At 54.3% G+C, this 25,662-nt stretch overlaps 1 protein-coding gene across 3 annotated transcripts in view; it reads left to right on the top strand.

Moving 5' to 3' along the window:
* IL16 (interleukin 16) overlaps positions 1 to 25,662 on the top strand; it is an 86,564-nt gene that overhangs the window by 47,734 nt on the left and 13,168 nt on the right. For all 3 annotated transcript variants that reach the window (XM_019640098.1, XM_019640099.1, XM_019640100.1), the window contains 10 exons: positions 3,661 to 3,769; positions 7,872 to 8,002; positions 9,712 to 9,822; positions 11,839 to 11,953; positions 15,991 to 16,064; positions 16,868 to 17,084; positions 17,867 to 17,984; positions 19,649 to 19,781; positions 23,300 to 23,387; positions 23,925 to 24,382. In XM_019640098.1, the coding sequence (XP_019495643.1) occupies positions 3,661 to 3,769; positions 7,872 to 8,002; positions 9,712 to 9,822; positions 11,839 to 11,953; positions 15,991 to 16,064; positions 16,868 to 17,084; positions 17,867 to 17,984; positions 19,649 to 19,781; positions 23,300 to 23,387; positions 23,925 to 24,382 (1,554 nt within the window). The remainder of the gene's footprint in view (positions 1 to 3,660; positions 3,770 to 7,871; positions 8,003 to 9,711; positions 9,823 to 11,838; positions 11,954 to 15,990; positions 16,065 to 16,867; positions 17,085 to 17,866; positions 17,985 to 19,648; positions 19,782 to 23,299; positions 23,388 to 23,924; positions 24,383 to 25,662) is intronic.

The following is a 25,662-nucleotide window of genomic DNA, read 5'->3' as shown; positions in this document are numbered from 1 at the left end:
TGGCCCAAGTTGGCACCATCATTGCGCTCTTCCCGGGTGAGGCAGATCAGTCGCTGGCTTCTGGACGGCCGCTCACAGCGGCTTGAGGGCCGTTCACGCTGGCTGCTGGCTACACACGGTAGCCCATGGCAACCCACTGCCACAGGGGCTGCAGCCCATGCCGTCGCCAGCGACTCACAGCAACCGAGCTCCAGGTTGAGTTGTTCAGCATCTTAGCTGTAGAGGGCAGTGTCACTGGCCCGCATATGTGGAATCCGAACCGGGCGTCCCAAGCCAGCTCTTAACCAACTGAGCCACTCGGCTGGCCCTCCATCTAATCTTTAGTAAGCTTCCTAATCATACATTTTTACTTCTTTTCATCATTAAAAAATGTGCAATATGTGTTCCTGGTGTAGTCAAGTCTCACAGAAAGGAGTTCTTCTGTCAGTTCTGAGACAGTGCTAAGACCTGGAACACACAACTCGATTTACGCTTGCCCGCTTTTTGATACTGTCCTGCCTCACGGTTCTCCTTGTATTTAAAACTGAAGCAGACTGTGATCACTGTCCTGTAGCATCAGTGTCCACATACATTACATCCCATGTTTACCTTCCTCACCCACCTTCCTTCCTGCCTGTGTCTCTCACTGAGGTCCCCTCCTTCCTGCCTGTGTCTCTCTGAGGTCCCCTGCCTCCTACTTGGATTTGCACTGGACGTGGCTTTGGGCCTTCCCATGAGCTGGGGGCTGGAGTCACTGGACACTGGGAATAGGGTGGCAGCAGATGAGACCAGACGCGTGGGCTGCCCTCCTGAAAGGATGCAAAACGCTTTGATCCCCATGGGAATGGCCTGAGTGGTGTGGAAAATCCTGCTTTTTTTTTTTTTCACAAATTCAAAATATTGGTTAGGCAAAGTCACCAGTCATGTAGCGTGACTCAGGATGTGATGAGGTCAGACCGAGCGTCTGTACTGTGGGTGGAGACAGGGTGGTCGAGGCCCAGGAGCAGACAAGTTCTTCCCTTTTGCTGCCTGGGAGCAGCTCAGCCTGCGGCTTTGAGGCCCAGGCCTCCTTGGCAACTGGGAAACCCAATCCTTTGGCCACTTGCCTCTTCCTGCCACAGGAGAACAGCTTGTGGAGGCTGAGAGCAGCCCCTGGGAAGGAAGCTCGGGGCTCCAGGCCTCCCAGGGAGCCAGCTGCACCCCTATGTGTGTAGGAGGGGGCGGCGGGGTGGTCCCCAAGTGGCACGTGGGAGCAGTGCACAATGGCTGATGCCTCAACCTTCGCGAGAAGCCTAGTTGCTATTTCCGTTGTTGGGACGTTGGGAGCTATGTGCCTGCAAGCTGCTCTTTTGAAGCTCACTGGTTCTGGCAGAACACCATTTGGTTAGTGGGAAGGGGTTTGGTGGAAAGACACAGGAGAGCAAGGGAAACGGGGCATTGAGCTTCCAGAGCCTTTGTGGTGCTGTCCTAGTCCGCTCTGTTCTCTGGCGCTGCGGGGGCGGAGGAGCTTCTCTGGCTGGCCTGGTGTCCCTGGGTGGCCATCTGCTGCCGGGTGGCGGTGGGCAGACGCTGCTGGCCTTGGTGTCCTGCCACGAGGTGGGGGCAGGAACACGAGGCGCTCAGCAGGCCCACCACCTGCCCTGCCCTGCCCTGCTTACAGAGGGGGCAGGGCAGCCTGCGGCTTGGCTGCCGCTGCTACTGCAGGTCGGTGGGCCCCTGCCCGAACCCCAGCGGGGCCGGGGGCTGGGGCTCCCTCTAGGTCTTTGTTGGTCCTCTCCCTGGAGCATTGTTCTGCTGTTTCATCCTGTCTTTGCCTGTTGGCAGCTCTGGGTTCAGGCCTCTGCAGTGTCTTCCTGGGGCTCGTCCATAAAAAGAAAGCCGGGGGACTCACCATCTGTCATTCAAGTCCTGAGGTTCCTGGCCATCAGCCGTGTCCTCGGGGCCTCTCCGTGTCCTTCTGTAGCTGTCCTTGAGTCACTTCCCGGCATTTAGTTGTGTTTTGGCCGGGAGGAGGAACTTGAGACCTGGAATCAATCTCCTTTCAAACGGGATGTAAATGCAGCTCTGTGGGGATCCCTCAAGCAGACTCTCCTCTGTCACTCAGCGTCTTGTTGCAGTCACTCCTGCTGTTAGGTGTTGCTGTAGGTCGCTGCCCTTCACCGTTCTGTGATATGCTGTTGTGTGAACACACTGTGTATGGGTCCCTTCTCCTGGCAGTAGACACTGGCAAATTTACCCGTTTCCCCTTTAGCGGCTGTACTGCCAGGGACTTGCTCGTTCATGCCTCCTTGTGTGTCTGCCGGATGCATAAGTCTCAGGAGCGTGCAAAGCTGCTGCGGGACGCTGACTCAGGCCGTGGGCGTCTTGGAGGTGGCTGTGCAGTGTCCTGTTCCCGGCGGTTTAAGGTCCTTGTGTGCTGTGCATCCTCATTAATTCTTGCTCTCATCAGGATCTTAACCTTTTTCCAGTCGGGGGCCTAGGAAATTGTTTTCCACGTTAAGTGCAGCTGCTATCTCCCCAGTTACTAGTAAGGTTGCACATACGTCCACCTGTTTATGGAACCTGCGAATTGCCTCTTCTGTGACAACGCCCAGACTTTGGTTTTCCTTCCGGGTTGCTGGTCTTTTCCTTTTCCCATCTTCCCCCAGCTTTTAATTTGTCGCCTGACTCTTTTCACTGAGTAGGAGTGCTTCATGTTAATGTGGAATTTAGCAACCAAGTCCTTTCGAGTTTGTGCTTTTCACATCCTATTGAGACATTTGCATCCTTTCTTAAACATTTCCTATTCTATTGTCTACTTGCTGCTGTTGTCTCAGATTCTCATCTCGCCTGAGGAAGAGTCATATGTTTACTGTTTTTTTATTGAGCCTGATAGAGAAATGGGTGCAAGTATGCTGTTTAATATACTGTTGATAGGCTCCATGCAATGGGAGTGTTTCCTATTTATTAGTATAAAAAAGCAAGAAAAATTTGTTCAATGTGGCACGGTAGAAAAAGAATAACAACAATCATCAAATTTAACTTAAGAATGTAGATTTTTTTTTTTGGTAGCGTCCTAACTTAATCCTCACAGAGAGAAATCAGCAATATAATAAAATCATATTAGTCTCAAGAATGCACGGATGGTTCAATATAAAGAAATCCTTCATGTAACATGCATTCGCTGAGCTTTTCTAAGTGCCTGTTCCGTGCCAGAACAATGGACCGTCCTCCGTTCCCATTCGTGTCCGCCGTAACGCTTTCCATTCTCTGTAATTATCTTCCACTTTCATTTGCTTGCTTGTTTTACTGTTGGTGTTTTCATCACTAAAATGGCACTTCTCCAAAATCAGTGTCCTTGTCTGTCTTGTTCACAGCTTTGATGTCCCCCACTCCTAATAAAGAGCCTGACATGCAGTGGCTGACATAGTCATTCAACATTTATTGCCTATGGCCTGAGTCCAGTATTTATGCGGTATCTCTTCCTTCGGTCTTCTTTATTAGATGAATTAAGATATCTGTGAATTAAAGGAGGACAGTACTTCTAACTCCCTGCCCTCGTGGAGGCTGTAACGTAGTGCAGGAGACAGTCCAACAAGTACTTCTGTGGTCAGTGTCAAAATCGCAGTTTTCTTTTCTAAGCATGTTTTTTTTTCCTGTTCTAAGCAATCTACTGACTGAAAGGTGGGAATTGTTTTGCAGGAAGCTTCTACAACTTCCTCTCGAGAAAAGCCCGGAAAGCTAGAAGCACAAAGTAGTAACTTCCTGCTTCCCAAAGCCTGTCACCAAAGGACACGCAGCAACTCAACCAGTAAGTGTCTCGTCACACTTGTCTTCAGGATCAGGACTCAGCCGTGGCAGCATGTCAGGATTCTCAGTGCCGTGGGACGTCTGGGAGACCCGGGTGTCTGCGGGTCCAGGTCCATGGTGGCCCGTGGGCCTCTGTGAGAGCGGCCTTCACTGTGCATACGCGTCCTGCTGGCCGCTGGCCTATGCCTTTGCCTCCAATGGCTCTGTGGTCTGAGATCTGGTCAGCTCCTCCTCAGCTGGACCTCACATGTGTGTTGGGAGGATGTGACATAGAGGATAACAAGACAGGGCTGTACTTCTTCACCTGAGCAAGGCCCATCTCTCTCCTCAGCCTCTGTCACCTTGTCTGTAATAGGCTGGGAGTTGAGGCTAGAAGATGTCATGTGGCAGGTAGAATACAAAGTCAGAGAAATGTGAAGAACGCGGGAAAGCTTGAAGAAGTCAAAACCACACCAAACCGTAAGATGAGGGCAATCTCTGTTAACATTTTCAGGTATTTTCCTTCTATGATTATATGAATACGTGCCTGTAGGAAACACACCGTTAGCTCACATCACTGGAAAGTCTTTTGTGGACCCCGCTTTTCGCGGATACGTAGTATTTCATTATATGAATGATCCTAGTCCGGTTAGCCAGCTCCCTGTTAGGTAAGTTAGCCTCGTCTGTCCCATAACGTCGTCAGCATCGCTGAGCTTGTACATGAAGTACAGTTTGAGTTTGGGATGATTTTCTTAGGGGAGCGAGAAAAGGCAGTGGATGGGTGCGTGGTTCCGTGCTCACGTTTGAGATCCTGCCCCCAGAAGGAATACCTGTGTGACCGTGGGCGAGTCCCAAGGCTCGCTGCTGCCTCTTCCCTGTTGCAGGATGCATCACCATAAAATTAGCCATTTCCTGTTTTTTGGACTGCTACTTGCTTTTATTTATGAAATTAATTTATTGTCCAATTACAGTTAACACACATTATATTAGTTTCAGGTAAACAGCATAGTGACTGGACACATATACCTTATGAAGTGATCACCCTGATATAGTTACTTTTTTTTTTTATCATAAAATTTTACTTTTTATTCCTTTAGCATAATTGCCTAGAAATGGAGTTTCAAAGGTAAATAAATATTCCTTACATTGTGATCTGTGCTGCCAAATGTCAGTAGCTAATACTCTAACAATATACATGAATACCAATTTCTTCAGTTGTGCCCGCACTGGATTATAATGTAAAAATATTTGCTGTGCAGGTTTTTCTCTCTCCCCCTCCTCCCCCACCCATCGTCTGCCTTTTTCCTGCCTCGTTTTGCACCAAGGACCCGCCGCACAATCTGGGGGGTCAGTGATGTGAGACCCCTGTTCAGAAATGTAGAATAGTAACAGGGCAACAGTAGAGCATGGACCTCCTAAGGGTGGGACTGCGTGACGTCACAGCCCTGCTTGCGCCCTGGGCATGGACTCTTTCCGCCGGTGTCACCCAGGCCCCCTGCTTCTCCGGTTTCTAGTTGAGTTCAGTCAATGAGAGGATCACCAGGAGGCTGGCGGAGCAGTGAGGAGAGCGCCGCTGGCATTTCTTCCATTCCCTCTGCAGTTCTGGAGATGCCGGCTCCAGCATGCACGGGGCTCTGGGGATGCCTTCCCTCCCCTTGTCCTTCAGGCCTGGGGTGGGGCACCTCCAGCTCCAGCCACGTCCGAGATGCCTCAGTAGGCCTCGTCCTGTTCCTAAACCCTGGGTACCCCTGTGTAAGGAGCCCCTTCATTCTGGCTCTCAGAGTCCCTGCTGAGATGCTTTGCTTCTTGTCCAAAGCCTGACTGGTTCACTGGCCTGTGACATGAGTGGAAAAGAGCGCCTCTCCACATGCGTGAGGTTAAATCTTCATTCGTTAATGTCCCTTTTTGTGAGTGCACCTGCTTTTCTATTGGGATGATCATTGTTTTACCATTAATTTGTAAAAAGTCTTCTTGGTCAAATTGATATTTATTTGGCTGTCATATTTGTTGAACATACTTTCCTCGGTTGGTTTTAAATATTTTTACATGAAGATGTTCTCATCTTTACATACTCATCAAATCTATTGATTTCTTTTTTCCTTTCTAATGTTCAAGTTTCTTCTACATCCAGAGAACTATTAAATATTCAGCTATATTTTCTGCTAGTTTTTAAATGATTTGGGGTTTGTTTTTTTCACACTTACTAGATCTGTAATTTATGTTTGGTGTTTGATATGAAGCAAGAATCTAGATGGATTTTTTTCCTAGGCGGGTAGCTGATTCCAGTATCACTTACTGATAATCAGTTTCTGCCCATCATTTATTTTACTCTTTTTGTTTACCTCTTGCAAATGTAGGGGTTAGGTCTTGAAAGCAAATTTGGCAATCTTTTTAAAGACAGAAGCTGAAGCTGCTGACATTAGTGTTATAAATAACATTTGCTTTTACCTTTATTAGTTTTTACTTTCTGTTTTTCTGGCCACTTGTCATTTGTTTTCAGCCTCTTGCTCTCTGTGTGTGTGCTTAATTTCTGCAGTGATTTTGAAGGTTTATTCAATTTTTATCTTCATTTCTGGTTTCCTTTAATTAGGTTTAATTAATCAGTTAAAACTCAAGACTATGTTTTCCAAATTGTCCCCCTTATGAAAGATGGTGTTGTTTATCTCTAGTCCCATTTCCCATTTATTTTTCCATTTCATAATTCAACATAACCTTAAATTACAAACTCATATAATCATCACAATATATAGTTTCCCTTTCAAACATTATTTTGGCTTCTGCACTGGATTTTATACCCACATTTTCATGGAACTCGCTCAGTGCTGTGTGTTTAAGTGTTTCAACTTCCCCATGAGATGACAGTTTTGATGGATTTGCCTGTGGCTGCGCTCATCCGCGAGTACTTTGCAGAAAGCGCAGGAGAGGGCTGAGACCAGTTGGAGAGCTCGCCTTCCTCCCCTTCCTCCTCCCCTTAGGGGTCTCACATCCTCCGGACGCCCTTCTCTCCTCTTTCCTCAGCCCACCCTGGTCAGCAGCTCCCTTCCTGCCGCCCTCATTAGCCCAGGTCTTTCCACCCTGAGAATGATGCCCTGCTCCAACCCGCCTCCCCCCAGAACTACCGCCAGTCTCGCGGCTTTCTGTCGGGGAATTTTCCACGAAAGCCTGGTCCACTTCACTAGAGCGGAGGAACCCTAGGAAAACGCAGCGCCCTCCAGGTCCTGGAGCTATGCGGTCCAGGCAGTGGCCACCGGGTGAGCACTGAAGTGTGGCCCGTACGGGCCAGATCCAAGCGCTGTACACAACTCAGAAACATTGTAAACTATCTCACTAATTTTATGTGCTATTTATGTGTTGAAATGAGAGTTTAGGTTTGTTGGACTAAATAGAACATGTTACCAATCTTACCTGTTTCTTTTGACTGTTTAAATGTGGCTACTAGAAACTTTGAAATGACGCCTGTGGCTTCCACTGTGTTTCCAAAGGGACGCGCTGGTCTAGTGCAGAGCCTCTCAGGACTTTTCCAGCAGGATGCAGCACAGTCCTGGTTGGATGGAAGGAAGTCTGGGGTCCCCAGGACAGGAAGCTGATTGCTTCGCATTTTCTTAAGTGTCCACTCTGCCTGGGGGGTCAGGGGTTTGCGCACGCGCATGCGCGCGCATACACATAGGCAGTCAGGTCCTTTGGGAGGCAGCGTGTTGCCATGGCAGCCCCCCAGGCTCCTGCCCGCGCCTCTTGGGGCCCTGCCTGTCCCTGGCACCCTTTGTGCTGTCGTCCCTTCTGTCCTTGAAGGGGAAAGAAAAGGCCCAGCCCTCAGGGACTGGCCTTGTCCCAGCGCATGCTTTCCTGCCGGACAGGAGGAGGTGCCTGTCCACTCTACTCTGTTTGAGGTGAACTGGGGAAGTGGACACGCGAGTCCGGTCTGCAGCCTGCGGTGCGGAAAGCTCGTATGTGGAGATGAGACGGCCGCCACCGCTTCTCTGGGCAGCTGTCCCCACATGCACCCGGCCCTGGGCGCTCTGGCCCCTGGCTGGCCGCGCGGACAGTTGGCGGGGCCGCTGCTGTTCTCAGCGGCGTTGCCTGTGAAAGCACAAATGATTTCTCCCTGTTTTCCTGCCCTGGTCTAGGTGTCAACCCCTACTGCACAGCAGAGAGAGACTTTCCAGCGACCAAGAAGTCTGACGGGCAGCCCTACTCCCTCTGCAGTGGCAGGAAGTCGCTCTCTCAGCAGCTGGACTGCCCTGCAGGAAGGGCTGTGGTGAGAATGAAGGGAGGGCCCGGGGAAGAGGGGCCGCAGGGAGGGGCCGCACTTAGCAGGAGCTGGGCCCCCTCTGGGAAACGGTCGCTTAGTGAGCGCCCCCGTGTGCCCGGGAACTCTGACTGCCGCCCCTTGTGTGCTGCGCCCCCCCAGCCGCGAAGAAGGCTGTACGTGGGCCCTTCGTGTCACGTGCACAAAACCCCTAAGAGGTAAACTGAGGGGTCTGGGCCTTGGACAAGTTCAGGAATTTGCACGTTCGTGTGGCTGGCTGACCAGGGACAGCGCAGGACTGGATGTTGGATCCCAGGACTCCCACACCTGGGCTTATAACCCCTGTGAGACGTGATCTGCTTTACACATACTGCCTGTAATTCCTAACAGAAGCCCAGAAAGGAAGGTAGCATTAGCCCATTTTGCAGGGAGGAAACTTTTTACAGCCTTTTTTGGCAAGGCTGCCTCTGTTCATACATCTTAAAACCTAAGGGACCAGAAATTGAACGGTGCCCTTCCCACTGTGGAGCATCCGCTTGCGGTGGGGTGCCACACAGCTATGGGGCACAGTGTCCCCCACACGTGTCGCTCCAGCCAACCTGTACACCTCCTCCTGTTAGTTCCCTAAGCCCCAGCCAATGCGCAAAGGTCCCCGAGTCCCCCTGCGGCCACTCATGGTCACACAGCGCCCTCTGGCGGCAGCGCTGTGCCCCGCGCGCGCTCCTCTCTGGAAACGCTACCCCATCCTTCCAAGGCCTCCCTCACATACCCTGTGCAGGAAGCGCTCCTGACGCCCCACTGCAGGACCCTAGCATTCCCCCGTGCCCAGCTCTCACTCACCCCGCGGGTATTGTTGTGTCGTTGTCCACAGCACGGCTTACCTCCCCAGCACACCGGGAGCTCTCTTGAGGGTGGGCTCCATGGTCAGACACTTGAAAATGCCATGTCTCCCCCTCCCCTCCACCCCTCCCCTCCCAGAACCATCATGTTGATCGATGGCAGACAGGAAGCACTGGTGTTCCATTTTTTAAAAAAGATGGCTTCCCAAGTGACCTATGATCTTACAGAGGAGGAAACGGAGGCATGGAGAGCTTCCGTCACTTTCCCAAGGTCACCGCCGATGGTTGGCAGAGCCAGGAGGAACCAGTCACGGGGGCTCCCAGCCTCAGCTCTAACCCGCAGCCACGTGGCCCCTGTCTGAGGTGGCTTCCTGGGGCACACACAGGGTGTACCGGGCACGTGCCCTTTTAACCACCTGTGTGCCCCCAGAGTTTATGCCTGGAGTCTTCCCATCTCCGGTCCCTGCCCGCTGCCCACCACCCCATACTTGGCACAAAGAGGGGTCTCAGTGAATGTTTCTAGAATCCTGTTGGGGGCGTTCCTGGCAGTTGGTTTCGCAGACTGTGCTTGAGACTTGGTTGTAGGACTCATTGCCCTGGGGCCTGTAATCTGATATGGTTCCTGGACCTGCTGCCTGGACAGAGCCTTCCTGAGCCTCAGCTGCTGGTTTCCAGGGCTACCAGTCTCAGCAAGGCTCACTCCTGGGGCCACCCAGACAGCCCCTCTCCACCAGATGCCCACACACGCCCACCACCCAGTTCCAGGCTGTGGGCCCTGAAGAGAAAGGGGACCTGGGTCCTCTGTCCCCCGGCTGGGAGGTGTGTGCTGTGAGAGTCAGCTGCTGGCTCATCTGATCCCTCCCTGCTTCCTTGCTGCAGGCCACCTCCAGACCCACGCGGTCGCTGAGCACAGCTCAGCTGGTGCAGCCATCCGGGGGCCTCCAGGCCTCCGTCATCTCCAGCGTCGTGCTGATGAAGGGCCAGGCCAAGGTAAGCGAGGACCGTCGCCAGCGTCAGCTCCTGACTGACACCAGGTCTGAGACGCTGTCTGGGGAAGGAAGGCGGGAGGCGGGCCGGCAACACTGGCTCCAGACACACATGTTAAGGGGCATTGTGGAAGCAGGCTGCGGGGTGCCACACATGCCAGTCCTCCTGTCTCTCGATCCTTCTCTCTCCTGGGAGCTCAGTAAAGAGATGCCGGGAAGACAGGTGAGAAATGCTGAGGCCGCCATCCCCCTGTCACAGGGAGTGACCGTGCCCAGTGCTGGCTTCTCTCCACACAGCCCCGCTTCCTGGTTAGTAAAGCGCAATGCTTGTCTCCCCCCACCTCCTTGAATTGAGGCAGAAGTATTTTTAAAGTAGTTGACTTTTGCGTTGTCTGCTGTGGGAAGAAGGCAGAGTGGGGACGGGCAGCTGGACTCCCACAGAGACGACCCCGGTGGCTTGTGCTGGTGCCTGTAGCGCATGGGCTGCTGGGCAGATGGAGGTGCCTGGGGCGGAGGACAAAGCAGGGTGACCGGGTCACGAGGCAGGCCTGCCACTGTCCACGACCCCAGACCTGGTCGTCACTGGGGACGCCCAGTAAGAGTGAGGCCAGGGCTGAGTTCAGGAGGAGGAAAAGGAAGCGCAGAGCTGCAGGGACCCACAGTGCTTGAGGGAGAGTCAGATTGGATCAAACAAACAACAGAACAAGCACCGACCAAGCCCAGGCTCTGTGCTAGATGAGGAGACAGCCTGGGAGGTCACCGGACTTGCCCAAGGTCCCTGGGGTCCCGAGCAGCCCAACCAAGACAATGACCCAAGACTTCCTGCGCCCCGGGCCTTGTTCCGACCCCGTGCGTCCCGGGGCGGTGAGTTTGAGCCTAGAGCAATCCTTTCAGCCAGGACAGAGCCGTGGGCCCAGGAGGGAGCCCTGCAGCCGCGCCCACCTCTCCTTCCCTCCCCCTGTGCCACTGCTCCGCCCCCCATCTCTCTGTCCTGGGACACACACCACCACGCACATGCTCAGCGCAGCCCCTGTGCTAATAGCTCCCTGGTTCCCATGGCATCTTGGAACCGGCCGCCTGTCCTGCTGTCTGTGGTGATGCACATAATGCACTCTCAGCAGCCACTGGCAGTGGTGCCATCACCGAGGCCGCCACCACTTTGGGGGCCTTTCCAGGAGCCAGGCTACTGAGCACTACCTGGCACACTTGCAAGTAGGACTCACAGGCCCGGCCTCCAGTTGGCACTCGGGCCTTCACGCCACAGCTGCCAACACTGACAGACAGGTGCATTCGCTGCCTTCAGGGGCACAGAGTCTAGGGAGGCCTTCGTGGACACCCACGCTGAGCCCTGGTGAGAAGTAGGGGGCTCCTTAGTCATCGGCAGAGTAAAGCAGCGGTGTGCATGCTTCCTTTGCTAGTTTCTGGTCTGCCCAGGTGTGCCCAGTCTGGGGGGGGGGGTGGGGGACTCGGCACACCCTCCCTCCCGCCGCCTCCTGCAGCAGCGCTCATGCACACCTGTCCTTGCTTCCGTCCTCTCTGCTCCTGTGCCCGGGCTGGGGACGGTCCTCTCCTCGTGGAGCCACCAGGAGTGAGGAGAGCGCACAGGCCTGCAGTGGTGTCCTCCGGAGGGGGCGGGTGGGGAGCGCATGCCGCGGGCAGCAGAGTTGCCTCCTTTGTGGGAAGCGCCTGCTGGCACTTGTGGTTGATGCTCGAGTTACTGTTGCCGGGCCTCTTATTCCATGTTCCAGCACAGCCCTGAGTTAGGCGGTATCAGCATCACTGTACACGAAGATCAAGTGAGGCGCAGAGAGAGGGAGTGGCCGGCCCATCCCGCCAGTTAGGGCTGGAGTCTCCCTCTTCCCGCGTCCCCTGGGGAGGAAGTTGGACTCCTGTAAAAACTCCACGCGGGGCGTTGCCCGTTCCTTTCGGTCCCGAGACCTGTGAGACCAGGGCCGCCTGGGCAGTGCAGCCCAGCGAGCAGAGTAGGGACGCTGGGCCTGACCTTTGTCTCCCTCCCCAGGGCCTGGGCTTCAGCATCGTTGGAGGGAAGGACAGCATCTATGGCCCCATTGGAATTTACGTGAAAACCATCTTCGCAGGGGGAGCAGCAGCCGCTGACGGCCGGCTCCAAGAAGGTATGTTTCCCAGCCCTTTGTAGATGAGGGGTGCCGGGCTGAGGACACAGCTTGCATGGACCCGACTCGGCAGCCGCATTGGTGTGTGTTTGCACACGCAGTGCTGTCCTGGTGCCAGGTGTCAGCTGCGACGGGAGCCGGTCCCATTCCCACTGCCACCTCCTTCCTTTTCAAGGTCTCCTGTTGGTTCCTGGCCACCTCTGTGCCCCCTGTCCCCCCAAGCAACCATAGGGAAACCTGGCCCAATGCATTGAAAGAGTTGGGTAACAATTCTCTGTGAGCCTACTACACTCTAGACTCTGGGAACGCAGAGAATGATCAGGTATGACCCCTCTTCTGAGGCGCCCATGGCCTGCCCAGCTGCCGTCCTCCCCTCCTGTCCACCCGACTCCTGCCAGCCACCTCCTCTCAACTCTCAGGGGACGGGGGCCCCGGTCAGTCGTGCTGGGCAGCTGAGGTGCCTGAGTGCCCTTCCTCTTGTCTTGGGGGGCAGGGTGTGGTCCCCATCTCCAACTCCATGGAGTTGTGGGTCGTTGGCGGGTGGCCTTGGCCAGAGGTACCCCCTAGTTTCAGCCAGGAGGCAGAGCTCAGGGTCAGGCAGCCAGAGCAGAGGCAAGCATTGCGCACGGAGGCCTGAGGGCGGGCCATGTCACAGCAGCCCCAGCTCTGTCAGGCCGGGTCCCCACTGCGCTGGGAACCTGCCCAGCTTTGCCAGCCTCACCTGTTTAGGGTCAGATCTGCCCGTGGTCACACAGCTCACAGGCGAAGAGTGGTTGAAAAAGTCTTTTGTGACACAAGAACTAAATGAAATTCACATGTCAGACTCCCTAGGAAGCTTTCCTGGGACGCACGTCCCTTCCCTGACCTCCTGTCTGGCTGCTGGCTAGCTGCCACACAGAGCATGTGGCCTGCGAGGCCTGGACTCACTCTCGGGCTGGCTATGGAGAAAGCGCCAGCTCTCACATTGTGCGGGATCGTGCGTGTGCGTATTGTGCGGGCAGCGGGAGCCTTGGGTGCGTTTGTATCGTGGGAGGGACCGGCTCTGAGCAGGAGCTCAGGCTCGGGAAGCAGAGTGCAGGGGGGGGCCGGCTGGCAGGAGACCACTCTGGCTCCCAGGGCCTGTCCTGAGGACAGTCCCGATGGGGCAAGTGACAACCTCCTTGAAGGTGGCAGATGAAAGGCGGGCCACAGAAAACGTGAAGGTTTCTGGTCTTCGTAAACCTCAGAAAGATGATTTGTCACGACCAGTAGGAGGCGAAGGAGGGGGCGGAAGAGCAGAAGCTAAGCATGGGGTTGTGTAGGTTTCTTTATTAGGAACTTCCAGTTACAGGTGACAAACATACTATATGTTTCAGGCGTACAGCATAGTGATTAGGCATTTATATAACTTACTAAGTGATTCCCCCCATGAGTCTACTCCCCCCGGCACCATCCAGTTACTACAGTATATTGACCGTATTCCGTGCTGTGCTTTACATCCCGCTGACTGTTGTGTAACTGCCAGTTTGTGTCTCTTTATCCCTTCACCTTTGTCCCCCAGCCTCCCAGCCCCCTCCCTCTGGCAACCATCAGTTTGTTCTCCGTATTTATGAGTCTGTTTCTGTTTTACCTGTTTGTTTAGTTTTCTAGATTCCACATGTAAGTAAAATCATATGGTATTTGTCCTTATCAGTCTGACTTATTTCACTGAGCATAATACCCTCTAGGTCCATCCATGTCACAAATGGCAGGTTTTTATATCTTTTTGTGGCTAATGGTTTATTGTATAAATGCACCACCTCCTCTTTATCCATTTGTCTATGGATGGACACTCAGGTTGCTTTCATGTCTTGGCTGTTACTAGTAAAGCTGCAATGAACATAGGGGTGCAGATATCTTTTTGAATTAATATTTTGGGTTTCTTTGGATAAATACCCAGGAGTGGAATTGCTGGGTCTATTTTTAATTTTTTGAGGCACCTCAGTACTGACTTCCATAGTAGCTGTACCAATTTACAATCCCACCAACAGTACATGAGGGTTCCCTTTTCCCCACAATCTCGCCAGCACTTGTCGTTTGTTGATTTGTTGATGATGCCGTTCTGACAGGTGTGAGGTGGTATCTCATTGTGGTTTTAATTTGCATTTCCCTGATGATTAGTGACCTTGAGCATCTTCTCATATGTCTGTTGGCCATTTGTATGTCCTCTCTGGAGAAATGTCTATGCAGGTCCTCTGCCCATTTTTTAATTGCATTGTTTGTTTTTTTTGTGTGTGTATGTGGAGTTGTATGAGTTCCTTATATTTTTTGGATATTAGTCCCATATCAGATGTATCATTGGTGAATATCTTCTCTCATTCAGTCGGTTGTCTTCTCATTTTGTTGAGTTTCCTTCGCTGTGCAAAACCTTTTCAGTTTGATGTAATCCCATTTGTTTATTCTTTTGTTTCCCTTGAGTGAGGAGATATGTCAGAGAAGATATTACTAAGCGCAGTGTCAGAGAGTTTACTGCCTGTGTTTTCTCCTAGGAGTTTTATGGTTTTGGGTCTTACATGTAAGCCTTTAACCCATTTTGAGTTTATTCTTGTACGTGGTGTAAGAAAGCAGTCTAGTTTCATCTTTTTCAGTGTGTCTGTCCAGTTTCCCCAACCCAGTTATTGAAGAGACTGTCTTCACCCCGTTGTATATTCTTGCCTCTCCTGTCATCGATTATGTGATAGTATAGGTGTGGGTTTATTCTGGGCTCTCTATTCTGCTCCACTGATCCATGTGTCTGTTTCTGCCAGGACCGTGCTGTTTTGATGACTACAGCCTTGTAGGGATAGTTTGGTATCAGGTAGTGTGATTCCTCCAGCTTTGTTCTTCTCTCTCAGGATTGCTTTGGCTATTCGGGGTCTTTTGTTCCATGTTAATTTGGGGGTCATTCGTTCTCGTTCTGTGGAAAATACCATTGTTATTTTCATTGCACTGAATCTGTAGATTGCTTTGGGTAGTGTGGCTTTGTGTAATTACAGAAACAAAAAAGTGAAAAAGGAGAACAGTCCACGAGACAGTGGCCAGTAATTTTCCAGAATTGTTTTAAGTCATGAAACTTAGCACATACAGTGATACTGCAGACTGTCCAGGACAGGTGAAGAAAACAACCTTAAAAACAACCAGAGAAAAAGGATGTTACCTACAGCGGGGTCTCTCTCAGGTGACAGCAGCTCTCACCAGTACAGTTAGGCCAGAAGTCCACTTAAAAAAGTGTTTGCATCTTAACTGCCCAGAACTGTGTTGAATATGGAGAAAGTGTTGCTTGTTGGTGTATTGACTAAACTGAAAGGGAGAAAGCGGCTTGCCATTCACATAAAAACAGGTACGTGGATACAGAACATGTCTTGTTAGGTGCACAGTGTTGTGCAGAAATGAGTTGGAGTAAGAAGAGCTGAGTCCCAGCTGTTGCTTCCATGTGGCTCTGCACTCCTGAGCTCACCTTCCTCTTCTGTGAAACGAGGCCATGGCTGCGTTCGGGGCCCTGGGGACAAAGCATCTAGAGAGGAAGCCCTGTCTTCCAGGGGTTGCAGTCCTGGGGTGGGAGAGACTGTCACTGGTCACTGGTTACCATCCAGGTGGAGGAGTGCGTGCCGGGGTGGCTGCAGGGTGTCAGGAGGGTGCAAAGAAATAAAGGCAGCAGGGCCTTCAAAGATAAGATGGGCAGGAGACGATTTAGTGGAGACAGTGGCACAGGCAGGTTGTGCTGTGTGAGGAAACGGCTCATGGGAGCAAACGGAGTGAGGGAAGCAGGTGAAGCCCAGAGGTGGAAGGGACCGGGCTGGGCCGCGCAGGCCTGGCTGAGCACCCCGGATCCCCTCCCGGAAGCTGAGAGGGGCCAGAGAGGGCGATGGCCACTGCCCCGCCTGCTTCTGGGCAGCGGTGAGGGTGGGGGCAGCGGGCACTGAACAAGACACGTCTTCACAGTGCTCTGCGCATGTACAGACGCCGGGCAGGTGGGCGAGAGTAGGGTTCCAGGTGAGGGTGGTGCCCGACTAGGCTACAGTTTCTCCCTCACCCCACAGGGGATGAAATTCTGGAACTCAACGGTGAATCAATGGCCGGGCTGACCCATCAGGATGCTTTGCAGAAGTTTAAGGTGAGTAGCTGGTATCAGGATATGGCCCAGTGTGGGCCTTCAGGCAAAGGAACCAAGGTAGGCCCCAGCATCACCCTCCTTCATTCAAAGCTCCAAACGCAACCTATAAAACCACCAGAGAACTACACACAGGGAGCCTTCCTGGGGGGCACCCAGGTGGTGCTGTATTGGCCAGTGTAGAGACCCCAACACAGACACTGCTGGGGTGACCACGAGTGTTACAGGGGGCTGTTCAACCGCTTAGGATTCATACATCTTAAACGTTTTAAAATTTGGTATGTACTTATATTGATATATTTATAAATTGGTTTTAGGTTTTTAAGGTCGTCACTGGAAGGCATTTTTGAGTGTCCATCTAGTTAGTCGAAGACTCGAATGTATCTGTATACACGTCCGTTGTCATATATGTAATGTGTCATATGTGTACATCTAATGCAGTTTATGATCTGTGTATATACGCACTGACATCACACACACGCACACATGCATACACAGTCTGACACACACAGTCTGACACACACGCAGTCTGATGCACACACACAATCACACACGCACCAACACACATGCAGTCTGACACACAAGCACACACGCACGCACACACACACTCTGACACACAGTCTGACACATACAATCACACATACAGTCTGACACACAAGCACATACGCACACACACACTCTGACACACACATACTCACACACACAGTCTGACGCGCACACACACACACACTCTGACACGCTTACTCACAGGGCGCCCCCCTCGCCCAAGCCACCCCTGAATGCCGCAGCGCCCTCTTTCCTTTCAGCAAGCTAAAAAGGGGCTTCTGACACTCACGGTGAGAACGCGGCTGACGGCCCCCCACTCCCTGAGCAGCCACCTGTCCCCTCCGCTGTGCCGCTCCCTGAGCTCCAGCACCTGTGTCACCAGGGACAGCAGCTCCTTCCTCGTGGGACAGCCCGCAGCCCCCGCCGGCTCGGCGAAGCCCAGTTACAGGGTCATGGTGGAGGTGTCCCTGAGGAAAGGTAGGGCGCCTGGCCGAGTGCCCCTCCCCTCCCGGCGTTCCTCACTGGGAAGCGGCCAGCGGCAGCGCGGGGGTGTCTTGGAGCAGATTTTAGGTCCTCGCTTAGCAGCCGGCCCAGTGCTCTCTCTGCATCTGCAGAAGCCCTGGGAGGACACTGTCCGAATCGGTCCATGCGTTCAGGTTTGGGGGGCAACGTGAGGCAGAGCGAACACACCACACACACAGCTACACGCAGAAAGCACCCCCATCCCTCTGCACTTGAACTTAACACCGTGGAAAACGCAGGCCACTGTTTTCTGTCCCTTAACTGGTCTCGTCGTTTACACCCTTGACCCCTCGTCGTCCTTTGTCCTCACAGCACCCCATCACAGCTGTAAAAACAAATGAGGTCACGTCACCCCCTTGTTGAGGACTGTCAGTGTAGGACAGGCCCTGCCACGGACCCAGCCGTGTCCACACCTACCACATACGTGGGCCTCCACCTCCGTCTCTGGCCGGCCTTGTGCCCGCCATGTGGCCCACAGCTTCTGCCCCATCCCCTGTCCCCGCCTTCTTCCCGTCTTCCAACTTTAGCCTCGATGTCCTGCCCTCGGAGGCCTGACGTGGCCATCCTGCTGCTTTCCAGCACATTGCCTGTTCATTCTCTGCTGACACCCTCCCTCCCTGGTCCTTCCACTCGCCTGGATCCCTGCTGCTGATGTTGCATGTTCCCGAGGACGGGTGGGCTGGGTGCCAGAGCGCGCGGGGGCCGCAGCCCTCACCCCCCTCCCGTTCCGCCTCCAGAGGCCGGCGTCGGCCTGGGCATCGGCCTGTGCAGCGTCCCCTATCTGCAGTGCATCTCGGGCATCTTCGTGCACACGCTGTCCCCGGGATCCGTGGCGCATCTGGACGGACGGCTCCGGTATGTCCCTGTTCTGGTTGTGACCAGACGCCTGGTTCCCAGCGGACAGGAGGAACTGAGAGTGGTCCAGCCATGGTTGAGGGCCTGCTCCCCTTAGCATGTTCCTTGGGCCGGCGGCATGGGGATCCCTGGGCGGGCGGGTGCGCAGCGGAGTCCTAGGCTGCTGAGAACCCGTGTGACAGGCGCGGTGCAGCCCGAGAGGCCCCGCCACAGAGAACACCAGGACTAAGCAGGAAACGTGAGGGAGCCACACTGCAGATTTAGCTGACGTGGGGAGAAGAGTGGCGTCAGAGGGACGTCTGTGAGGCTTACCTGTGTCCTGTAGGTAGAGAAAGCAGCTCATTGGCCTACAGAAAACATTGTCAGGCATTCCAGAAACATTTCTCCGCAAGTAACCTCTACGAAAAGTACAAATCTAAACTTTCTTTTCGATAAGTGATCTGAATTTGGTGGCAACAGTTTTTCCCAGTTCAAGTTGTTCCCGTTTATTTGCCCCAAGTTCCATTCACAGTGTCTCCTCTTGTGTAATCCGTCTTCATCTCTGTCCTCTCACTGGGTTTGGGTTTTGCTGCATCAGCAGAGTTTTGCCAGATGGTTAAAGGTTTTCCTATAATCGCGTGTGGGAAAGGCAAGCCCCTTAGGATGGAGCGTTGAGGGAGCTGGGCTCTTGTCACCTGGGGCGTAACTGCAGACTCAGTGACAGCCCTGCAGCTGGGTAGGGACCGTTCTGGAAGCTTCTGCGTCCCTTGGCATCCGGTGCTATACAGGCACGGTGTCCAGTTACGTCAATGGAAACGTGCAGTTTCAAAGGTGAAGGGGGACCAATGGGGCAGAAAAGTAGACTCGGGGACATTATGGTCAGTATCAGGACACGCAGTAAGCAGCGAGGACAGAGCTCGGCAGATTGGGGCCCGCGGCTGCTGCTTTCTTAACGTTTGGTCGGAGCAAAGCCCCACTCGCGTAGCGTGTGGCTGCAGTGCTCGTGCTACATGGCGGTCGCGTTCTGTGACTGGTATGGCCTGCCAGGCCTAAAGGACTTACTCACGGCCTTTCCAGAGGAAGGCGTTTGCTCCCTAAGCAAAGGCTTACAGCGGAGATAAGTTTACCCTCCGTGCCTTGGTTCCCCGTCTATGAAACGAGGGCGTGGACAGTACAGAGCTTCCATGTATCGATGCAACCCCATCTTATCTGTCTCGTTTTTCTCTGTTTAGTAATTCACTTCCCTCTGTACAGCAGGAGTGAGCTTCGTCGTCTTCTCCCTTATTCCTTTTTGCGAGAACCTCCACTTCTCCTCCTCCCCGCCCCCTGTTCTTTCTTCTTCACCTTGAGCACGTGTCGTCCCTCCGTCCTCCGCAGGCCCAAAGGGAGGACGTGACGGGTGCATCCTGGTTACGAGCGTTCAGCTGCCCTCAGCCTTGCCGGGTGGCTGCAGACACTGTGTTGTCACGTTGGGCACTGAGGGGTGAGGTGTCCCCACTCTGGTCGCTCAGCAAGGCGGTGCTCGCTACCCTGTTCCAAGTTTGGCAGTTAAGCAGGGACGTCTACTTACTGATGTGGTTTCTGGGTGTCATCCAGCGGCCGCGGCAGGACTGGGTCCGGGTACGTGGCCGTCCCTGCGCTGCGCGGACTGGCCTGCCCACGGCTTCCTGGTCACGGTCTTACAGGTGCGGTGACGAGATCGTGGAAATCAACGAGTCGCCTGTGCCCTGCATGACGCTGAATGAGGTCCACTCAGTCCTGAGCCACTGCGAACCCGGGCCCGTCCCCATCATTGTGAGCCGGCATCCGGACCCACAGGTGACATCCATTTGGGTACCCCTCCCCCCAGGCTCACGTATTGTTTCAGTACAAAGACTGGAACCAGACACGGCTAGGTCCAGAACCCCGTGTGTGTGTTAACAAGGCTGGCAGCAGGGGCGATGGCGACAGCGGGGGGCTCTCGTAGTTGGGTGACAGGCTCTGGCGCAGGCAGGGCCCTGCTAGGAGGGGCAGGAGACCCCTCCAGCCACACATCCATTGCGTGCGCCGAGCTAGAGGCGCGTCCGCAGTGCACGGTCCTGCCTGAAATCACGGTCTGGCTGGAGAGCCCAACATAGAAACAGCCCCAGCCCAGGGCAGTCAGTGCTGAGGGACGCCAGGAGACAGGGCAGCTCGCAGGACGCAGGAGATGCTGGGTGCAGCGGGGACACTGCCCAAGGTGGCGGAGTCCTGATGACCCCCAGCCAAATGGGTGGGCTCCTTGCCCGCTGTGCGGAGAAGCCGGTGTGAGGAGATTTTCACAGAGAAATACAGCTGGTTTGGCGGCTAACGGGAGACCGGAGGCCAGGCCCAGGCCCGCGTCACAGGAAAGCCCTGAAGCGAATATGAAGGCGGGTTCCGGAAACCTGATTCAGGCAGGATCTTTCTTTAAGGGCCCCGTGGCAGCAGCAGCACGTCTGGCACCTGAGTTCTTTGACTTGTGGTTCCGCTGTGCTCGCGAGGCCGCGCAGGCTCATCTGGCTGCTCTGCACCCAGACCCCAGACCCCTGGGCCGGGTTTCAGCATTCCCGTCCGTTCCCGCCTCTAGATCTGCAGGCACGGTGCCAGCGCAGGGCCCTGTCCGAGGAGACGGTGGGAGGTTTTGTGGGGCTGGGACGAGAGCGTGGAGTGGCGTCTGCAGGGCACGGGAGCGTCTCCATAAAGGGTTTCGGACAGGATGCTGGGGTTTGCCTGCTGTTCCCTGGGCGGCGAGGTCTGTAGGTATACCGTGTTCAGCTTCCGGTTTCTGTGTGGTTGGACTGCGGCGGACAGGCTGGTGTGGGGGGCTCTGGAGTTGGTCAGAGACGGCGTGATCTAAACAGCATGTAAGGAGGGGGCATCGGGGGGCAGAGCCTGGGGAGCCGCGGACCCCTCAGCCCCCGGGGCACGGGGTGGGGGTGGGGGGCAGCTGAGCGTGGCTGAGTATTTAGAGCTTGGGAGAAGCCTGAGTGACGCCACCGCCACCAGAACAGGGAATAAGAGCGGGGAGAGCGGTGTCAGTGTGGGACAGGTCACACAGCCGTGGGACGCCCTGCTGGACAAGGCCAGTGCACAAGTTGGTTTCAGGCTGGAAACGCTGGTCAGTGGGATAGAGGCTAGGCTGAGGCTTGGGAGTTAAAGCCACGGGCGTGAGGAGAGTGCTCTGGGGACCTGGCGATAATCATCAACACAGTTTTCTCCGTATGGAGTGGGCGCCAGGCCTGTTTGCACAGATGCCACACAGGCCCTCGGGTTTAGTCTTCCAGTCCCCTCTGAAGTCAGCACAGGAACCCGGGGCTGAGACAGGAAAGGAACCTGCCTGGGTGGAGCTCGGTGGTGAGGCTCGACCTGAACCCTGACACGGCCATGGCTCCCAAACCCCAGCATTAACGGGACAGAGTGTACACAGTGGCTTGTGGCGTGGACCCCAGAGCTAGCCCCAGCCCGTGTGGAGCACTCAGGACGAGCACACGGGGGCAGCGCCAACTTCCTACTTACGGGGAACAGTGGAGCTAAATCTGTAGGCAGGCGGAGAAAGGGGTCTCCATTTCCCAGTGCCTGTCCCTGTTCTGGATTACTATGGTGACAGCCATGGGGAAGAGGGGTGGGGGGGGCGTGCTGGCTGGAGGGATGGACAGGGCACACACAGGCCACCGGCTGGACGGCGGGAGTCAGGGTCCCCCTGCTCCAACGAGGGAGCCTGCTCCTAGAGGAAGGTGGGGCTCCGGCCCCCACCCAGCTTGGCTGCTTAGTTTGCTGACTTTGGAAAATTCCTGGAAGCCCTCCAAGGCTCAGGTTTCTCCGGTCTGAAATGGGGAGTGGTTTTCACCTCGGGTTTGCTGCTGCTGCTGGGGGCGAATCTGGGGAGACTCTCCCCTTGGCACGCGTGGGCCTGGCACTGTGAGGGGCTTACTCAGCATCGCTTTACTGTGGTGAAGTGCACCCTAGGCGATGTTCCCGCGTGCGCCTTGCTTAGGTGTACAGTCTAGTGGCACTCAGTGCCCTCACACTGTGGTGCAGCCCTCACCATCGCCATAGGCAGGAATTTTCATCTTGCAAAACGGAAACTCGGTCCTCATCAAACGACTCCCGCCCCCGTCCCTCACCCCACCCCCCGCCCCTAAAAAGTAGCATCCTCCTCTCTGCATCCATCGTCAATAGAATGTTCTGTGACATGTAAAAGAGTCCTACAGCGTGTGAGCGTGTGTGACTGGGCCATCTCACTTACCTCGATGTCCTTAAGGGTCCCCCATGTGGTAGCCTGTGCGAGATTTCCTTCCTTTTCAGAAAACAAAATTTCACTGGATACCCACCCACCAGCTGCTGGACACTCGGGTTGCTTCCACGATTGTGAATGATGCTGCTGTGAACATGGGTGTGCAGATATCTGTGACCCAGCTTTCACTTCTTTTGGGCCTATGCCCAGACGGAGTCTCGGCAGCGTGTGGTAGTTACAGATTCAGTTCTCTGAGGACCTACCAGGCTGTTTCCACAGCGGCCACGCTGCTTCATATTCTCGCCAGCAGCGCACGAGGCTTCCAATTTCTGCACCTTTATCAATACCTGTCATTTTTGTTTTGTTTTGATAGTAGGCATCCTGATGGGTGTGAGGTGGCATCTCACTGTCGCTGTGACTCGCACGTTCCCAATCGTTAGTGACACGGAGCACCTTTCCATGTGCTTACGGACCTTTGTCTTTTTTGGAGAAACGTCTATTCCAGTCCCTGTTTGTGTCTGTTCAGTCAGTCATTTTTTTTAAAAAACCCTGACGTCACCTCACTGTGAAGCAGATTCTAATGTTGTCATTATGTTACGGAAGGAGAAACAGGGACTCAGGTTAAGGACATCGTCTAAATATACACAGTTAGCAGGTGGGTGAGGTGGGGCTTGAAGACATGTGTTTGGCTCCAAGACCCCCCTCTTAACGATGACTCTGATGGCAGTAACGGTGTGTGACAGTGAGATGGCGATGTGGTCCTTAGGATGGTGCTGGTGATGGTAGTGACGGTGGTGATGTCCTGGCAGCACCAAGAACGAAGTAGCTTCCAGAGGTGAACTGCGAAGGGGTCACTTTGCCTGGAGTTTGGAAGGAAGCAGTAGAGGGGCGTTTGCAGAGTGGAGACGGGCCACTTTAAGAACCCATTTAGGGACTGAGTTTGGACATTACCTAGAAGTTACGAGGAAACCACTGATGCCCGGGGTGTTTCTGCAAATGGACTCTTGTCAGCTGTTTGCGGAGAGTTTGGAAGGGCTGGTACCCGAATTGGAGCCCAACGCAGCATTGCTGTGGTTTATTTGAGAGGATTGTCATTTTCTAGGTCTCTGAGCAGCAGCTGAAGGACGCAGTGGCCCAGGCCATGGAGACCGTCAAGTTTGGGAAGGAGAGACATCAGTGGAGTCTGGAAGGTGAGGGAAATTGTGAACTTTAATTTGAAATACCTTTGCCTCCTTGGAAAACATTAACTCACACTGTACCCCAATCATCATGGACAAGCTTGGCTTGTGGACAGTGGTTGAAAGCTAGCAGTTCACTAGGGAAGTGTGACTCACATTTTCAGGGGAGACACAGGATTTTGCACTCAGGTGAATTGAGATGAGAGAACAGAGCTTCGTCTGACCCCCTGCAGCGCTGTCCTGGAGATGGCTGCCCTGTCTAATGCAGGCAGTCTGCAGGGGGTGGGCGGACGGCTGTAGCCACCTGCCACTGCACTCTGCAGCGCTGGGACACCCAGCCCTTTCTCAATGGCCCAGCGGGTGGGGTGTACTTGGTGTCTCCATCATGTGGACACAGAAATGGGGAAGGATTTTCCCAAGCGGAGGTCATTCAGCTTCCCAGGGACCAAAGCCGAGCTCCATGTGCAGAGTGAGCGCAGATGAGAAGCAGGCATGGGTGGGGCGGGCTGTCTCCCCAAGCTCAGGCATGGGGTTCCCTGTGCTTCCCAGGTGTCAAAAGGCTGGAGAGCAGCTGGCATGGGCGGCCAGCCTTGGACAAGGAGCGAGAGAGGAGCTGGGCAGCCCCGCCTCGCAGGGCTCAGAAGGTCATGACCCGCTCCAGCAGTGACAGCAGCTGCATGTCCGCGTCCCCGGGTGGGAGTCCCAGCAGTGGCGGAGAGCAGCGGCCGTCGGACCTAGAAGCGAGGACACACGGCATGTCCCTGGGGCAGGAGCCAGGAGGGCTTCCTGAGGCTCCGTCCAGGCCCCCACTCGGTGACAAGCAGGACGGCCACCCGCCTCTGAGACTGAAGAAATCCTTTGAGATTTTTGTCAGAAAGCCGACATCCTCCAAGCCGAAGCCTCCACCCAGAAAATACTTTAAAAGTGACACTGAGTCACCTAAGAGTCTGGAGGACCAAGAGACCGCGCTCGGCCCGTCTGGACACACCTTGCCCACCTGTGAGCAGGTAAGAGAGAGGGGTCCTGTGGCTGAGCGCAGGCAGTGTCAGCACTGGGGCAGCTTTGTCCCCCGCGGAGGGGAGGGGCTGGGGTTGGGCGGCGGGGCCGGTCTGAGGGTGCTGTGAGCATGCACACGCGGGCCTGCTGCCTGCTGGGAGAGCCGCGCGCGCCGCTGAACTGGGTCAGGGCGTTACTGTCTCGTGCGTGGTGGGACTCACGTGAAGGGGCCAGACTGGCCTCTCTGTGTCTCAGGCACCTGTTCCCCTGCTTCCTTGGCCATGGAGCTCGGGGAACCCCGGGCTCCCAGCCTCCGTTCCCGTGTGTCTTGGCCGGGCCCCTGTCCTGTGACTGCCCCTCGGTGTACGTCCTCTGTAGGTCGTCCCACAGAGCAGAGGGCGGGCTGCTAGGTGGGCAGCTGGCTGTGACACATTAGGCCCATGGGCCCAAGTACCTGGTCCAGCGTGTCGTGTGAACTGTCACGTGGAAGCCCCACAAGCACCAGAGGCCAGGGTGACAACAGAGCAGCGGGTCCCCAGCAGGCCGGTGGAAACACCCTGTAAGGAGGGGACACAGCTGAGGACAGACGGGTCCAGACATGCGTGGTGCTGCCTGAGGGAGGTGCCGGGAGACAGCTGCCCGGCTCCGGGGAAGCAGGCGGCACGTGCTCAGCGTTTGGCTGAGATGGTCTTTTCTACATTCTTATTTTTTAACTTTTGTCAGTTCTTTTAGTGATGTCGAACTTTGTACTGTCAAACACAGTACAAAGCTGGATGCTGTCTTTATTATCTTTTTTTTCACTCAGTGTAAAAGCCTCTTTTACCAGAGAGTAATGTCCTTAGGTTTCTGACGTTTACTGGTTTTGCGGAGTTAATACTACCAACTTATTTTTATGCTTTTTAAATTCACTGTTTTCTTCTCATTCGTTCCTTTTACTGCCCTTTCCCTCATTCTCTCTGTGTCTGTTTTCCATAGCAGTTTGGAAATTTCTGAATCTTTATTTCTTGTCTTCCAATTGTATCTCTCATCATTTTACGATTTAAACGTATTTTAGATCTAGTCATTGCCAAACAAGCTATACCCTCTCTTTGACGAATACCAAATGCTTTCATTCTTTCCTACTGCTCAGTTGGGGTGCTTTCTGATTTGAGTTTCAGACTGTGTCATTTAAAAAAACAAAACACCTGTGCAACGGCATTTTCTTGGATGTAATAGAAGGAAAAATCCATGTTTCTTTTCTCATGTCATCTCTTCTCACCATTGGGAATCCTCTTAGGGTGTCACTGGAATT

Source organism: Hipposideros armiger, unplaced genomic scaffold (genome assembly GCF_001890085.2).
Source record: "Hipposideros armiger isolate ML-2016 unplaced genomic scaffold, ASM189008v1 scaffold_48, whole genome shotgun sequence".
Lineage (NCBI taxonomy): Eukaryota > Metazoa > Chordata > Mammalia > Chiroptera > Hipposideridae > Hipposideros > Hipposideros armiger.
The sequence above is the reverse complement of the archived record's forward strand: the minus strand, read 5'-3'. Positions and strand labels throughout refer to the sequence as shown.